The following is a 17,534-nucleotide window of genomic DNA, read 5'->3' on the forward strand; positions in this document are numbered from 1 at the left end:
AGGGAAAGGGAAAAAGGAAAAAAAAGGAGGGAGGCAGGGAGAAAGGGAGGGAAGGAAGGAGAGAAGGAAAGATTGGAGAATGACTCTGGAGAGAGTGAGACTGCCTCCCAACCCATCCCTATCCTCTCACCTGGCTTCTTTGAAGCAGTGTGCAGCTGTGAGCACCCAGATCGGGGTCAATAGAGAGCCCCCACAAGCATGCAACCTTTGGCCCTTGTTAGTAATCAGTTGCATGCTGACCATCCAGGGCCAGGTCCCAGGATGCGTGTCCTTGCCTCCCAAGATTCGACTGTTTGCACCCTTGATTTTGGCCCATGGCCGTAATCCACAGGGGCCACTGGAGGAAGAACAAGAGTCAGGGCTCATAAGACAGGGGGATGATGGGGAAGAGGAAGGGAGGGGAGGAATTAAAAACTGTCTTCAACTTTCCCTCACCCCTAGACAGGACCAAATGGGAAGTTTACCCCATTCCCTTCTCCCTAGACCTGAGGCAGTGGAGAGAAGGAGAGATGACAAGGTTTACCTCTATGTCTTGCTCCCAAGCTCATGTGTCCCCCACATTCTTTCTCATGTACTCTCCTACAAGTGTACTCCACTTGTGTATCTACCCCCCCCAAATATGCTATTTCTCACACACACTATCCTAGAGGAGGGAAGGGACAGTAGAGGCCATCTAGTCTAAGAAACCCACATATGTAGCCAACCAGCCTCTTCTGGAAGACGTCAGGTCAAATGGAGTCTTTGCCCTTTAGATGCAGCCCATTTCTCTTTGGGATAGCCCTAACACACCTACTTTTGTCCCCAAACATACTCCACATTCGTTCATATGTGCCCCCAAACTTGTCCTCTACCCTCAATCACATGAACACATGACTTCTCACACATGTCCCCTATTCACTTACTCACACAGCCTCTCATCAAGAGCCCCCAAATTCCCTACAAGGGAGAGCAGCAGTGCCTGGCATAGCACCCCTGTCCTCCTCATCCTCCAGCTTGAGTTGGAAGCCAGCATGACATCACAGTGCCCAGCAGCAAGCCAATCCCAGCCCAGAGCTCCTTGTGATGGTGAGAGAATGTGGGGGGATGGGGGGTGTTTCGAGAAACACTGGGAAAGAAAAACCTGCAGGTAAATGGGGGTATAGATAACTATTGTGGCTCCCATTATCATTACCCTTTGAGACTTAGAAAGCACTTTTCTCACCACAACTACCATAAGTCACAGATAGGATCAGTATGGTGGTATATCCTCATGCGTCATTATGTCAAAGAGTACCTCAAAGCCCTTGTAATGAACAGCTGAAAACTTTGCTCCAAGAAATCAGTCTTATTTCTGCGCCTTTTCCCAGTTCTCTCACTGACATGGAAAAATGGAAAACATTGCATAGCCAAGACTGAGGGAACAAAACAGGAAAACTCAGTTGGAGGTTTTTTGCTGATCCCTAGCAAGCTTTTCTGCTTTTTCTCCCCTGAAAGTTATTGGGGGGAAAGTATATAGGCTTTGAGCTACAAGAATATTCAAATGCCTGACCATCCTTTGAGGAAGGATTAGCCTAAGATTTCAGCTTAAACAGGAAGACAGTGAGCTGCAGACACAAATTTTGCATCCAATCAACCAGTGCCTGGCAAGGCTACATTCATCTGATAAGCTCTCTGGGAGACCAAGAAACCAGCAGGGAGCAGGCCTGATCAGGGCAGCCCAAAGGGAGCATTAGAAAGCATTAATGGCCCTTCTGTGTCACAAGCATGACTTGCCCTTTCATGTTTGTGCCCTGGCCCCAGATGTTCCTTGCACAAGTCTTCCCTACATGTGCACATTTTTTCCATTGATGAAATATTTATTTATGGAAAAGTGCATACCAGGTTTATGGGGGAAATGTTTTGTCGCTACTTCTGTTACTATGGTATTCCATTAAATGCCTTTGCATTTAACTGATTGTGTTCTTTGACTCGCTTTTAAAGATGAACATCGGGGGGGGGGGGCTCACGTGCTGTCTAATTGGATGAGGAGCACAGAGTACCTGGTGTGTGTGTGTACTAGTCCTACAAAGTAGGTGTTGTCTAGATCAGTGGTATCCAATTCAAATAGAATCAGATCCATGAAGTCACATATTGACTAGAAAATGACAAATTATAAGTATCTTGTACTGTATATTTATTTTGTTAAAGATTTTCCAGTTATATTTTAAATAGGAAACTAAAATCTCCTCCTCTGGGATTATGTTTGAAAGACAGCATGGTGGTGGGAGCAGACAGATGCATCCAAGTGGGGCACACATGTAGGAGAGCATAGAAGAAGGAATATGGGGAACACGGAAGCTCAAGAGCAAATACGGAGATGGTCCCTGTCGTCCCTCCTTCCCTTCAGTTCAGGCTGCACTCACTTTTACAGCCCTGGCCTCTGGTCTTGAGGACCAAACCTGAAAATTGTAGCATGCCATCAGCTGCTACAACTAGATGAAGAAACTGAGGAGCAGAGAAACTCATGGATTGGGGGGGCAGCAACCCTCTAAAACCATCTGGTCTAACACCCACTTATATCTGATGCTGTCTCTTCAGCCTCTTCTACATGCTTTTATGGAGTATTTTCTTGAAAACCTCCAATGACAGAGAACTCATTACCTAGAGATGAAATGACTTACTTAGGATGAATGCTAAAACTCAAACCCAAGTATTCTGACTCAAGTCCCTAGTTGTCTCTACCACAATACATCGTGCCTTATAATCAATCAATAAGCACCTAGCAAGGGCTTCTTATGCCAGGCGCTGTTCAAGGTGTTGAGCAAAGACAAAAATAAAATGCCTCAGTACACAAGGAACTTATGTTGTCTCAGGGCAGATGTCCATGTATCCCAGGCATGCCATCCACCATGGAGTCCACATACCTCCAAGGTGCCTTCACTGGCAGCTCTAAAAAAGTGGGGGAGGGAAGGAAGAAGGAGTGTAAGGGCTGAGTACACCTTCAGGGTACTCAGGGGTAACTATGGCAAGGGAGACGAATCAATTCTACCCTTCATCACTAAAACACCTATGCTTCCAACGTCATGCTCCCTATTTACACAAAATAAGTTACAATGACACTGTTGACTTTTTTAAAAAATAAATTTTTATTGTTATCTTTTATTTTCACAGTGACCAAATTTCCCCCTTCATTCCTCCCCCTCCCTTTCCCAGAGAGACACCATTGACTTTTAAACATAAATTTACTTAACAAGGAGAAATCAAGAATATTCATAACATTTATTCAATAAAAGGCAAAAGCAGGAATAAAAAATACAATTGTACATCCATAAACCTGAATCATACTCTCTTACTAATGCACATGATATCCAGAGGAGATGGTGGGCACACATTTATGAAACTGAGCAGAAAGGCCCATGAATAGGGAAAGGTATGTGCCTGGGATGGCCCTGGATGGCAGATCTTGATGCCCTCGGTCTCTTTATAGAACAGTCTTCACCAAGCATCATTTTTTGGACAAAATGATTCCATGGCTACTCTCAGGCCACTGAAGCACAGTTAAAAGTCACATTTAACACACAGTCACCTTTAGCAGGGTGCTGAGAAAGTGTTAGACTCTTTTGATAAAATATATTAGCATAGCTCAAAACAGGTGCAAAGCTATTCCTTCTCCTTTACCTTTTCTTAAATGATAGAGAGCAAGGAACGGTAATGTAGTCACCCGGAGAGGTTTCCCTTCTCTCAGGCTGTTGAAAGCAATAAAGAGAAATAAGGCTAGACAGCTCTTCAAATAAGCAGAAGACCCTACTTACTTTTCTCCAGTCGGCTGCTAGAATATACAAAGCTTCTCTGGTTCCAGTTCTCTCTCAGATAACACAGTCTTTCTTCATCCAATCAGCTCTCAGTAAATCAATGCCTCTCTTTCAATTATCATGGCTTCCCAGCAAAATAGCTTCAGTCAGCTTGACGATTCAGCTCCTGTCAGTTCCTGTATTCTACCATGGCCTTGCCTATCTTCGGTCACCAAGTCCTCACACTCAGCTTCTCCTGTTTCAATTTTTTCTTTCTGGTTATTTCCTATATGATTTTTAATACCTCATTTTAGAACCTCTTGATATTTAGTGACCTATCTCCAAGTTATGATGTGGAAAAAGGTCAATCTTTCTGTCAGGTATAACCCCCAAATTTTTATATAACCCTCTATAGTCCTCCAAATAATTATTTAAATTTATAGTTTAATCAGTCAATCAATAATCATTTATTAAGCACCTACTATGTTTCAGGCACTGTGCTAAGCTTAGTCTAGGGATACAAAAAAAGGTAAAGACAGCCCCTGCCTCACTGTCTAATGAGGGAAGAAAATACACAAAAGGGAACTTAAAAGAGTGGAGTACTGGTACTATGTAATATAAATTTGGAGTGGACTCAGTCAGGATAGTTTCGTGATTTCTCCAGTTTTGTGTAGGGGCAAAGACAGCAGATGGTGGGAGTCATCCAAGGTGGATTCAAGATCAGGTACATAGCTGTAAACCTTCAGAACACTCCAGTCACATGTAATTTTGTGGCTTTTGGACGTAAGTCCAACTGACCCTCTGTAGCCCTTGCTTCTCCCTTCCTTGGCTTAGTGACATAGGTCTCAAGATCCTTGCCCCTTCCAGGGACTCTGGAGAAACTGCACAGAGGTAGAAATAGAGAGAGAGCCTCAGTAACAGCTTAAAGCCCAGGACAATGTGTGTGCCAGAGACACATATGACCCTTTAGCCACTTTACTACAGGTGACATGTGGTGAAGGGGTATTTGTTGTGGCCCTGCTCAGGTTCACTGTCACCACCTTGCATCAGGAGGCCCAATGAGAATGGGGAATGCTCAGCACCACCCATCACATGGACCCAACTGGGCAAGATCTGAGGTCTGAGCCATCTCAGGAAAAAGACATACCTTGGGCTGGCACATTTCTCCTCCTCCACATTTTTCTTCTTTTTATTTTCGGTGACTCTTGGGATGAGTGGTGACTGTACTTTTCTTCTTTTTCTTTCTCTCTTTAGTATTGCCTATGGCAGGAGAAATGTCTTCATTGTTGTTCAGTCATTTTCAGTTATCTCCAACTCTCCGTGACCCCATTTGGGGTTTTCTTGGCAAAGATACTGGAGTGATTTGCCATGTCCTTCTCCATCTCATTTGCAAATGAGGAAACTGAGGCAAATAGGGTAAAGTGACTAGCCCAGGGTCACACAGCTAATAAATATCTGAGGCCAGATTTCAACTCAGGAAGAGTCACTCCAGGCCTCCACTATATCCACTGCAGCACCACCTAGCTGCCTAAATACCCTAAAAGCATTTAAATGGTTAAAGGTCCTCTAGAATAGAGGTATCCAATACAGGGCCCCAGTATAGCCAGAACCTGATTAAAATATAGTTGAGAAATATTTAACAAAATAAATAAAATATAATAAAACAGAGATAACATTACATTTTAAAACTGAGTTAATATGCAGCCCCCAGAGATGCTTGTTTATGATTTAATGGCCCCATTTCCATTTGAGTTTGACACTACTGACCTTGAAGAGTCACCATGGGGGAGATGTACCAAGACTGATTGATACCACCCACAGTTCTCCCCATCCCCACCCCCACCCCTGGTTTAGCCTAGCTTTTCCCTAAAAGACCACAATGCTCCAGCTGGGGTGGTGGGGTCAGAGCCTTTCAAATTTAGTTTTTGTTCCAAGATGACTCACACCATCCACCAAACCTGCCTACTGGTGGAATATATTTGCATGAAAAGAAAAGGGAGAATATCTGACCCTGTATCTGGACAGAGAGATGAGCAAAATAGATTCCCAGTGTTCACCTAGACTCGTCTCCAAGCACTCAGGGCTTCTTAAACTTTTTCCACTTGAGGCCCCTTGAGCATTTCTTAAACTGTGGGTTGGGACCCCGTACAGGGTCACAGTACAGTGGCCTGCTTCGGCTTGTTTCTGCAACACTCCATCCATCCCCTCCCTTTATGTGAGATTATCTGCTATCTACTCTGTGTCTTACATATATCTGATTATTGACAAGTATAAGCTCCTAACATTCTTTAGCTACTCAGGTGACAAAGTCTGTCCCTCCATCCATCTTCAGCCAGATGCTCCCCACTCTAGCCCCTGAATCTTTTCATGACCTTTCAATGATCCTCACTGAGACCGGCAACTACCAGAGCTGTCCCTCCCGCTCCGCTCCCACTTGTTTTGGCCTTTCTGTGTATCCCCAGGGCTCAACACTTTATAAATGCTGGTTGACTGACTGTATGTCTGAACATGTGCACCTCAGTATGTGACCTCTCTGCTGAGACAGAAAAGCTTGATTTATCATTGGTCCTCAGGAGCTGGGATTAAACCTGAAACTGGCCAGAATTCTGTCATCTTACCCAGTTACTTTCCTTTACAACACTGTAGCCAAATGAAATGTTCTCTCGGTTTTGCACATCATCAATTCATACAGGTTTTCCCAGGTTTCTTCAAATCCACTCCTTTCATCACTTCTTATGATGTTACATCTCTCCTGTCCCTGTTGAATAAGTTCTCTCCTTCCACCAGAGTCCTGGTCTCAGGTTTGGTTGCCCTATTTCTGAGATGCCTCTAAGATCCGACCTGCCTCCTTGCAACAGAACCTCTAGCGAACTTTACCTGTGGTCTATTTTTTGTGCACTTCTGAATAGACATTGACGGTCACAGGTTTTATTGCTGACTCCTTTCTAGCATTCTGTCTCCTGGGCCTTCTAAGTATCTCAAAAGTACCTTGTCTCTTCTTCTACCTTGTCTCTTTTCTGTCTGTTGTCCTCGAACTTGGCAGGTGTTCTTTAGCCTGCTTTCCCTTCTCCTCTTTTTCAATTTTCATATGCTTAATGTGTGCTCAGTGTTTGTATTGTGTGTGTGTGTCTCTGTGTGTGTGTGCCAAACCATCTATCACAGTATGAAAGATCCTAAATGGAAGATGCCCTTTTTTGACTGCATGCTCTTGCCTTGTAGGAGGGCAGCGTCTGGTTCAAAACAGGCTCGCCATAAATACTGCATTGAGTCCCACGGAACTGTGAACAGCTTCACTCTCAAAGACAAAAGAAGGAAACAGTTGACTCTGGCCCCCAGTTTCCCTTTACAAAAGCAACTGAAACCAATTCGTTTCTTATAAATTTATTACATAATAATAATATAATAATTAATAATAATATAAGAAACATAGATCTCTGTGGGGTGTATCACAACGTCAGGGTCAGGAGGCCCCGGGGCTGGAGAGGGGAGGAGAAATCTCCCCACTGAACTCCATACAAAAGACGGGGGTGAAACTGAACTGACCCTGTCAAGTTAAAAACCCAAAACGGAATGGAACCAAAAACCCACAGGTGTTTGTGTGCATGTGTGCATGTATGTATGTGCATGTGTATGTATGGGTGTGTATGCATGTGTGTGAGACTGGATGGAGGGGACAGAGACTGGGTGAGACTGGGTGAGAGACCCTGTGAGACTCTGTAAGACTTTTGTGACTCCGTGGGCAGGAGGCTATGTGCCTTCATGTGGCATTGAGTTGTATTACTGCTGGGTTCTATGATTGTAACTGTTTGTGGCTGGATCACTGTGGGGTGGGGTGAGAGTCGGGGATAAGTGGAGGGCAGAACTGTGCGTGGGGAGAGCTGGTGAGAGTGAAGGGAATGTGGGATGAGTGGAGGGCAGAACGATGTGTGTGTATGTTTGTGTGTGTGTATGTATGTGTATATACACCCAGAACAACCTCAGCACAGACCTGCGTGCCAGGCCCTTGGGTGTGAAATTTTCTATTTTCTTTTATTAAAAAAAAAAGTTAGAAATACAAACAGAACCTTGTGAGTGACATGGACGGAGCTTAGTCCAGACCCCAACCCCCAGATTTAAAAACAGGTCCAAGAGGGCGCCCCCCACCCCACAGACCCCAAAGGTCATTGCTGAGCATTAGAAGTCACAGTAAAGGGGCCATGGGGGAGGGGGGAGGGGAAGGAGAGAAGAGGGAGGAGGGGCATCTCAAGGTGAAAACAGCCCCAGAGATTCCCAGCACCCTCCCCCGAGCCAAGGCAAAAGGCTGGGGGCTCCTGGCTCCGAGGTCCCCCCACCCCGACCTAGGGCCCAGCGGAGCCGCCTCCTCTCCCTGCTAGGAGCTGATGGGAGGGTTGCTCCGAGGGGAGGGGTCACGCGTAGACCCCTCCCACGGTGCAAGAGCTCCTCGGGCTGGGCCTCTCCCAACAGAGGAAGATGAATCCGATAAACAAAGCCATCCCTCCTCCCAGTCCCCTGATTCCTCCTCGAGCTTTGGGGGAACCCTACAGGTCCTTGGCAAGGGGGCCCAAGCCTGTGCGCACACACACACTCATTGACACTCACGCAGTCACTAGACCCGGCAGTCCGGGCCCAGCCTGTCAGCAGCGCAGCCCCCATTGTCCTAGCCCGTGTGTCCTGCGGGCACACTCTCCCAGTTCCCAACAGCTTGCTGGTCTCTCACACAGGTACATTCTCGCACATGCACACGCACGCACACATGCCTTCACAGCCTCGACGTTTCCCGGACAATCTCACTAAGTCTAGCCCACCGTTGAGGGGCACAGTGCCCAGTCTCAACCCTGATCGCCTACTGCATGCCCACGCATGCCTAGCCCCCCACGGCACACTTGCACACAGCCTCGCGGTTTCACAGACAGTCTCACCGAGGAAGGGATGGAATCGGGGGAGGGTGGGGAGGGCCTCTTTGGGGATCCAAGACACTAGCAGCTGCATTGAGGGACGGAGGAGACCCCCTCCTCTGGTGACTGCTGAATCCGGAGGAGAGACCCTGGGAGGGGGACAGGAGCAGAGACAGTGAAACGAGACTGAGAGGCGGGACTTGGAGTGGGGACCCCGACATGGGGCCGGGGGAGGGTGGGGGGGTCCTCGCTGCCCCCCTTATTGGCTATTGTCTCCCAAGCCAGCCGCGGCCCCTAGTGTGCTGGGGGCGGAGCAGGATCGGAGGGCGCGAGGCCTCACTCGTCCTTTCCTGCAGCACCTGAAGGGGGGTTGGGGAGGCGGCGCGCCGGGACCAGCTCAGCGGGGAGGCGGGGGGGACGTTGGTGGAGCCCAGACCAGCTGGAGCGGACCCGGCCCCCCCTCCTCCGCGCCGGGCCGGGTCGGGCCGGGGCCGCGGGGGCGGGTGGCAGTGAGGCCGGGCCCCGCAAGGCGCTGGGAGGTGGAAGACGTGGCGGCAGCGGACCTGGCTCGCCCGGTTCCGTCGGACCCTGCTCGGCCCGACGCGGCTAAGCTGAGTAGAGCTGAACTGGGCTGCGCTGGGCCGAACCGGGACGGGCAGTGCCGGGGATGGGGGCGGGACAGAGACGCTTGTTCCTTTACTTCTTCCAAAAATAGAGCAGATTAAAAATATGCAAACCCGGGGGGAGGGGGGCCCTGCTCAGCCCCGCCCGGCCCCCGCATGCCGGGCCGCCCTGCCCCGCCCTTCAGGACCACGTGCTGGGGTAGGGGGGGCAGGGCAGGGGGACGGGGGCGATAAGCAATGTACAGGGCGACTCTCCGAGCAACAGCAAACAGGACGATTCATGCAACATTCCGGCCCCGGGGCCGCGACGCGGGCTTGGAGGATATTCGGGTGGGCAGGGGGAGAAGAGGAGGACGGGCAGGGGGCGGGGGTCGGGGAAAAGAGGGGAGGGGCGGGGCCTGACCGACGTCTGGTGGAGTGGCGCGACGGGGACAAGGTGGGCCTGTCCGCGGAGAGGCCGGCCCACAAGCCCCCGCAGGGGCGGGGCCCAGCTCGCGTCACGCGGAGGGATAGGCCCACGGCGCGGGGTGGGCGGGGGCCCTGCCGGCAGGGCGCCCGGCGGGGTGGGCGGGGCCGGGGGCGCGCGGTCAGCTGTCGGCCAGAGCCTTGAGGGCGCGTTCGATGTTCATTCGATGGCCCACGCGCGTCACGCCCAGCTCCACGAAGTCGTCCTTGGTGAGCGCGGGCAGATGCGCACCCTCGATCTCGTGGTCCTCGAAGCGGTCCCGATGCTCGCCCAAGTGGATGCTGTCCAGCCAGTCGCCTACGTCGAACTTGGTCCAGAGCTGCAAAGGCTTCTGCTGGAAGGGGCGGGCTGGGCCCGGGGCGGCGCCCAGGCCCGACCCGGGCCCGGGCCCAGGCCCTGGAGGGCCGGGGGCCGGGGTGGGCGAAGGAGATGGCGAGCGGCTCCGCGCGCTGACGCTGCGCACCACGAAGCGCACCTCTTTGGGCTCGTGGGGGATGGAGAGGCTGGACGACTTGAGGATGGTTGGTGGAGTGAGGCCGAAGGGCCGCCCCACGCCGCCTCCGGGACCTGTGCCTATCCCCTCGGCGCGCTCCAGCGACGCCGGCTTCACGGGGCTCGGCGTCCGGCGGGCCACGGGGTAGCGGCTGCCGGGCCGGACGGTGTACGAGGCCCCGGGCCCCGGGAGCCCCACTCCGCTGCGCTGCTGCAGGGGCTGGGGCGACGGCTGCTGCGAGATGGAACTCAGCTCGCCGAGGCTGCTGAAGAGCCTGCGGGGAGGGAGAGGGTCAGGGCAGGGAGGAGGCTAGGCCGGAATAGGGCCAGAGGCCAGGGTAGCGGGGAGAGCGGGACTGCACCAAGACACCAAGGGTCCTGGGGAGGCCAGGGGAGGAGGAAGACAGGAGGGGGCCTCCAGAGACCTAGGCTGACGGGCTGGGGGCCACCTGACTCCTCTTGTGGCCCTGTTCCCCCTGCTACTTGGGCCTAACGGTGTAGAAAATGTCTGAGCCCAGGAGGAAGAGAGAGCCCCACGTCTCTCCTTCCTCCCTCGTGGCCTTTCGTAGGAAAGATAAATAGCATCTCAAGATGGGCTCCTGGACCCCAGGCTTTGTGGCAGATCTCTAAACGCTCGACCCTCCCCTCTCCCCACTCCTGCTCGTGATTGCCTGGGGACAATGATCCCTCAGGCACTAACCCTCCAAGTCCCCATGGATCTTGACGCCTATATCCCTCCACTTGGATTCCCTCCCCCAGGCCAGGGAGCCCCGTGGACACTCAGGCACTCTCAGGACGGTGGTCCCTGAAACCCAGAGACCCACCACTACCACCCCTCCCCACCTGCCTTCCTGCGGGGACTTAGGAGAGTTGTATCAATTGGGATTAAAGTGCAACAGACAGAAAGACAGCAAATGCGGCTGCATTAGTGCTCATGCCAGACAGACACATACTCAGGTTGGGCGCACTGGACAGCGGCCACCTCACTTCCGGGCCTTTCCAGTTAATGGCTCCGCCCCCAAAGCCAGCCCGCCCGCCTGCCGGCCTACTGGCTGGCCCCGGGAGCCAAAGGCAAAGAGGTGAGGCAGCGTAGACCACACAGCACAGCGACCAAAGCCTCATGCAGCTCCTCCTGCGCCACCAACCCCAAGCTCGCCTGCCTGGCCCCCAGCCACCCCCGGCCCGGCCCGGCCCGGCCCGGCCCGCGTGGAATGGTGAGAGGCATGGGATGGGGCATGCTCACTTACACAGCCGGCGCTCGGGACCCACCGCCCATCTAGACAGAGCAGCCACATGCAGATGGGGCAAGAAGAAAGCAATGAGAGAGTGTGTTAGCCCGGTGGCCAGACATGGCCCCCCCTCCAGCCCCTCACCCGCCCAGTCACAGCCCATGCCTGGACACGGCACATGCCCCAACAGACGGACAACACATGAGCCCAAGGAGCATGGCCTGGGCCCTGAAAGTAAGGGAGAGCTTGAGGTCAGCATTCATGGATCTGAGCCGAGCGGACTGAAAACGGGCTAGCACCTCCCTCCGTCTCCCAGTGCTCTGCTCAGAGGAGCAGCACTGCTCTGATTGGGAGGAGGGAATGGATTCTGCCTCAGGGACACCTGTTCCAGTAGGAGTGGAGGGATAATCACTGGAGAGAATCTGACCCAGATCTGCCTCAGTCCTTGAAAGGGTCTGCCCCAACCTTGGTCCTCTTTTCCCCACATTGACCTATCATTATCACTTGTTCCTTTAGATCCCTTCTCTACCTACTTCCACGTCTGAGGCCTGCCATTCCAAGTTGTTCAGTCACGTCTGACTCTGTGATTCCATTTGGGACTTTCTTGACAAGGACACTGGAATGGGGTAATTTCTTTCTCCAGCTTATTTTACAGATGAGGATACTGAGGCAAAGATGATTAAGTGCTTTACCCAGGGTCACACAACTAGTGAGAGTCTGGGGCCAGATTTGAACTCAGTTGTTCCTGACTCCAGACCCTGTGCTCTATCCACTGAACCACCCAGCTACCCTTGCCATTCCATACGATCCACCAGAAACTTCTAGCACCAAGTTTTCATGACTGTTCCTTGTTTGTATCACCAAATCATCAGATATAGAGCAGTAAAGGACCCCAGAAATTGTCACATTTAACCCCTACATTTTCCAGACTAGGAAACTGAGGCCCAGATTGAAAATGACTTGCTCAAGATTAGTGAAAAGAGTAAAGGAGCAAGGAGAAGAATCAGAATCAAACCATAGCTGTACCTAGGATAAGGCCACTGGGGTCTTGTTCTAAGGCACTGAGATCTAAAGGGGCATTGAATGCACTTCCAGTCCATTAGCCAGAATAAATAGAATGAAGAGCTAGCGCCCAGCAAACAAAAATAATTAGTGAAGCCACGAAGCTCCCATAAGTCAGTTTCCTGATCTGATTCCACTTGGAGTCAGAGGACCTGTGTTCAAATACCAACTTTAATATTTGCCACCTGTGTGACCTGCAAGTCACTTAACTTCCTTAGGTGTGTCTCCTCATCAATAAAATAAGGGGGTTGGACTAAATGACATCCAAGAATTTCTTCTAGCTCAAAATCGATCTTCATGCTCCAAGACAGAATTCCTGATCTCTACCCTTTACACAAGAGACAGACATCCTGTAACACAGGACAGGCAATGCTGTCAACAAGAGTAATGGGCCCCTTGGGTAATGAGGCACTTGGCCAACAAAGGTAACCCACTGGGCACCAAGTGGAACAATATCCTCCTTGACCCTCCCCTGCCCTTTGCCAATGTGTGATAGGGTGGGGGCTCTCATACAAGTGGGACAAATGTTAAGGAGTCATTTCTGGATACTGCCTTAAAAAAGAGTCTGAGAAACCATCTGGATCCAGGTTTCTACCACCAGTGGATCAAAAGGAAACTGAGGAATCCAGGAAAAAGGAAGAGGAGAGTCAAAAAGGAAAGGAAAGGTTATTAGTGGAACAGAAGCTGGATCCTGGGAAGCAAATAGCTACCTCTCACACTACCTTTCCTTGTCTTCCCACCAAATTCAATCAAATATTTACTAAGTGCCTACTATGTTCCATGACCAAATTCCTTGACAAAGCTATGGATACTCTTGGCCCTCGTTTTCATCACTTCTTACTTTTCCAAATCTTCCAAAATCTGGCTTCTGACCTCATTTTTCAAATGAAATGGCTCCTTCCAAAATTACCACCAGCCTTGCTTGCCAAGTCAGATGGTCTTTTCCCAGTCCTCATTCTTCTTGCCCTCTGTGCTGCATTTGCCACTGATGATCAGTCTCTCCTGGAGAGTTTGTCCTCTCTGGACTTTAATGACATGGCTCTCTCTTGGTTCTCCTAGTTGGCCAACTGCTCCTTTTTGATCTCCTTTGCTGAATCTTCATCCACAACAAATTCCCTTTCACCCACGGATCTATCCTGGGTCCTCTTATCTAAAAGAGTTCTTAACTATTTTGTGTTATGAGCCTCTATAGCAGTCTGGTGAAGTCTATGGACCCCTCTTCAAAGCATGGTTTTTAAATAATTGAAAGAAATGCTGAAGTTCAATTAGAAATCAGTGAAAACAAAAATGTCATTTTTCCCTGTTGAAGTTCATAGAGCCCCTACTTCTCTATCCAGGAACTCCTTGGTAGTCTTTAGGCCCCAGGTTAAGAATCCTTGCCCTATAAGCTCTCTGGCTGCCCTTGTCACCTCCCAAAAGCTTTAACATCAAATGACTCCCAGTTCCACAAACTCAGACCCTTTCCTTAGTTTCAGTCCCTCCTCACCAATTGCCCTGAGACATTTCAGACCAGATATCCTCTAGATAACCCACTCATTCTGAACTAAACAGCACATATCTTTCCCCCTCAAAACCACCCCTTTTCCTAACTTTCATGTTTGTATCAAGAGCTTTGCCATCTTTCCAGTCACTCAACTTTGCAACCTGTGTTATACTCTGAATCTTTGTTGCAACACACATCCATTTTCCTCTCTCCACTCCCAGAACCACATAGGCCATTCTAACAATAGCCTTCAAAGCCATGCCCTCCACTGCAAGGCTTTCTCTGCTTCACAACTGCCCAGAGATTATCCTAAAGCTCAGGCTGGTTCTCATCTCTCTCTCTCTCTCTCTCTCTCTCTCTCTCTCTCTCTCTCTCTCTCTCTCTCTCTCTCTCTCTCTCTCTCACACACACACACACACACACACACACACACATATGGACATACTTTTATTTACAGGTGCTGGGGAGAGGCTTAATGGAGTGAGACAGTCTGTGAGGGAGCTGACTCAGAAAAGGTGATACTGGGGGTCAGTGCCATCTGCACATTTCCTGCAGGCTACCATCATTCAGCAGCCTCCTCTGATAAGGCTCAGTTCATTCAGATCACCCTGTATCTGTCATCTTTCTCAAGGAGTTGAGGGCCCATCTGGTAGCATCCTCTCCACCTCAACTCCTAACCTCATATCTGGGAACTTCAAGATACATATGAATGTCCCCCCACCCCAATGGCTTCCTAGTTCATCAACTACCTCCATTGCCAAGATCTGCATCTTCATTCAACCACAACCAAATCCAAGGAAGGTCATACCCTTGACCTGATTCATCTCTTCGAGTCATCTACACCATTCTCTTCCCACTCTTTATCAGATGACCTGGCCACCTCTCAAGGACTGAGTTACCTCCCTTCCCCTCTGCCTAAATCCCCTCAATATCATCCCTTCCCTACCCCATCCCACTCTCTGTTCCTTTGGAGGCAGCCAGGTGGTGCAATGGATAGAGCACTGAGCCTGAAGTCAGGAAGACTGAGTTCAAATTTGACCTGAGACAGTGGCTGTGTTATCCTGGGCAAGCCACTGAAGGTCATTTCCTCCTTTGGTCTCATTCATTCATTGAAAATGTTATTTCCACAATCAACATCAAGTGCCTAATTTTAGCTCCAGGGCCTTCTCTCACTACCTGAGCTTTGGACATTGTTGATTATTGTTCTAGGCACATCCTCCTCTTGGGGTTTTCATGACTGTTCTCTCCCAGGGATCTTCCTACCTCTCTGGCCACTTGTTCCCAGTCAAACAATTGTCTGTCTGCCAACAACTCCCAGACCTTACATTCAGGGCTAGTCTCTCTTCTGAACTACAGTTTCTCATCTCCAGCTACCTGCTAGGTTCCACCCAGATGTTCCAAAGGCATCTCAAACTCCCTATGTCCAACAGCAGAACTCTTCATTCCCACTCTCCTGATTTTCCCTGGTTATATCAAGGGTACCAACCCTTCCAGTCACCTAGCCTTAATCATCCTTGACCCCACATCCAAATACAGTGCTCAGTATTGTCAACTTTGCCTTCATCATTTCACTCATATGCAGCTCCACCCTCGCCCCCAAGCCCACAGCCACTGCCCTAATTCAATCTTTCATCCTCTCTGCCCTAAACCATTGCAGGAGCCTCTTAGGTGAATTCCTCTGCCTCAGGTATCTCCCTCTCTCTATCAACTCTCCAAGTCATAACTAAATGGATATTCATAAATCAGGGATCTGACTGCTCCACCCCCACTCCAGAAGTCCCACTGATGCCTTGGTGTTTCAAGCCCTTCATAGTCTGCCTCCAACCTATCTTGCCAGACTTGGTTCCCTTTATTCCCCCCTCATTCACTCTACATTTCAGCCAAACTCACTCACTTACTTGTAATTCCTCATACAAAATATTCCATCTCCTACCTCTGGACCTATGTACAAGCTGTGCCCTGTGCCTGAAATGCTCTTCCCTCTAACCTCCATGTCTTGGAATCCCTGCCTCCATGCAAGGCTGAACCCAAGCACCAGCTTCTCCAGGCTTTTCCTGAGTCCATCCTCCACGTAATGATAATAATGCTGTATTGATTTTTTATTTATTTATCTGTGAACGTTCCCTCTCCTAACACTGATCCATAGACCAAGCCCCTTGAGAGCAAGCAGATACCATTTTCTTTCTTGCCTAGGACATCGTAGGTATGTATGAGTGCTTGGAAAAGAACAATTAAGTCAGTCTGAGAATACATCCAAAGAAAGAAGGGGAGGGGGTGGAACGGGAAGGGTCTCAAAGTATCTAGATGGATCGAGTGCAGGAATGAAGCCACTCACAGTGACATCCCACTGAGTAGCCCCAAGATGGACAAAAGGATGGTGGGGAAGTCTATGGATGAGTTTCCTGGGGGTTGTTGGGTAGCTGGGGAAGTCAGCGTGGGCATGGGTCCACATCTGAGCAAATGCCCAATCCCCAGGGCCCAGCGGGCCAGGGGGCTACCCTCCTGCCCTCCCTCTTTTTATAAAGGGCACCACAATTCTTCCAAAGCCTCTAGAGATTAAAAACCCCAAGATGTCTCTCTTCCTTGTACCTCACCACTCCTCATCATCTCCATCATCAAATACTGTTGAACTGTCCTTCAACATGTTTCTTGCATTTGCTTATTTCCTCCCCACCCTGGTCCAATCCCTCATCTGCTGCTCAATAGACAATCCTAAAACCTCTTTATAACAGTCCTTATCTCCAGTCTCCCCACATCCCATCCCTTCTGCAGACACTGGTCAGGTAATCTTCTTTCCAAAAACCTTCTGTACCTTCACATTGCTGGCCTCCACCTGTCTCTCCTGCTCAGTCTTCTATTCCACTGTTGCAGGTCAAACTAATCCCTCTCCTCACTGGCCCCCAAATGCCCCTTGGTTTTGTGAGCTTCCTTTGTGTCACCCTGGGCCTCAGTTTCCCATCTGAAAATAGTGGGGTTGCCCTGGATGGTTTCAGCTCTCACATCTTTATCTCCATTAGGTCCTCTTTTCCAAATCCTACATATCCTGTATGGCAACAGAGGACTCATCAAAATCCGTCTTAAGTTCCCAGCATGCAGCCCCCTCTACCTGTGCTCCCACAAGGCAGTTATCCTGTATGTAGGGATTCTTGTATCATGGACCCTTTTAGCAGTCTGGTGAAGCCTTTGGGCCTCTGCTTTTAAAAGTCATAAAATACATAGGATTACCAAGGAAACCAATTGTGTTGAAATGCATTTACCATTTTTTTAAGTTCATGGATCCCAAGTTAAGAATACTTTCAGGAAGATGTATCCACATGGAATCATTCCATTACCACCTTGTACCTCTATTTAATACTTGATTTATTCAGAGTCACTGAGGTGGATCAAAACCAGCAAGTGGAGGTCCTACCTCTGACATCTACGGGCTCCGTTCTAAATGGGTGACCCTGGGCAAGTCACAGAACCCACAAGTTCTCTGGGCAACACTGAGCAGAACTAATCTTCATTGGCAAAGAAAGTCCCCTTCCCTGGGAGC

General features: G+C 49.9%; 2 protein-coding genes across 7 annotated transcripts in view; both read right to left on the reverse strand.

Moving 5' to 3' along the window:
* LOC140496537 (acrosin-like) overlaps positions 1-9,407 on the reverse strand; it is a 28,782-nt gene extending 19,375 nt beyond the window's left edge. The window contains exons 1-2 of the mRNA XM_072596394.1: positions 903-9,407; positions 131-337 (exon numbers count right to left, since the gene is read on the reverse strand). Of these exons, the coding sequence (XP_072452495.1) occupies positions 131-337; positions 903-1,213 (518 nt within the window). The 5' untranslated portion in view covers positions 1,214-9,407. The remainder of the gene's footprint in view (positions 1-130; positions 338-902) is intronic.
* Positions 9,408-9,740: 333 nt separating this feature from the next.
* The window catches only part of SHANK3 (SH3 and multiple ankyrin repeat domains 3), a 69,954-nt gene continuing 62,160 nt past the window's right edge, over positions 9,741-17,534 (reverse strand). For 3 of the 6 annotated variants that reach the window (XM_072596392.1, XM_072596388.1, XM_072596387.1), the window contains one exon: positions 9,741-10,500. In XM_072596392.1, the coding sequence (XP_072452493.1) occupies positions 9,855-10,500 (646 nt within the window). In that variant the 3' untranslated portion in view covers positions 9,741-9,854. Of the gene's footprint in view, positions 10,501-11,472; positions 11,502-13,357 lie in introns of those variants that run through there. The other 3 variants (XM_072596391.1, XM_072596390.1, XM_072596389.1) reach the window with 2 other exon arrangements.

This window comes from Notamacropus eugenii, chromosome 3 (assembly GCF_028372415.1).
Source record: "Notamacropus eugenii isolate mMacEug1 chromosome 3, mMacEug1.pri_v2, whole genome shotgun sequence".
Classification (NCBI taxonomy): domain Eukaryota; kingdom Metazoa; phylum Chordata; class Mammalia; order Diprotodontia; family Macropodidae; genus Notamacropus; species Notamacropus eugenii.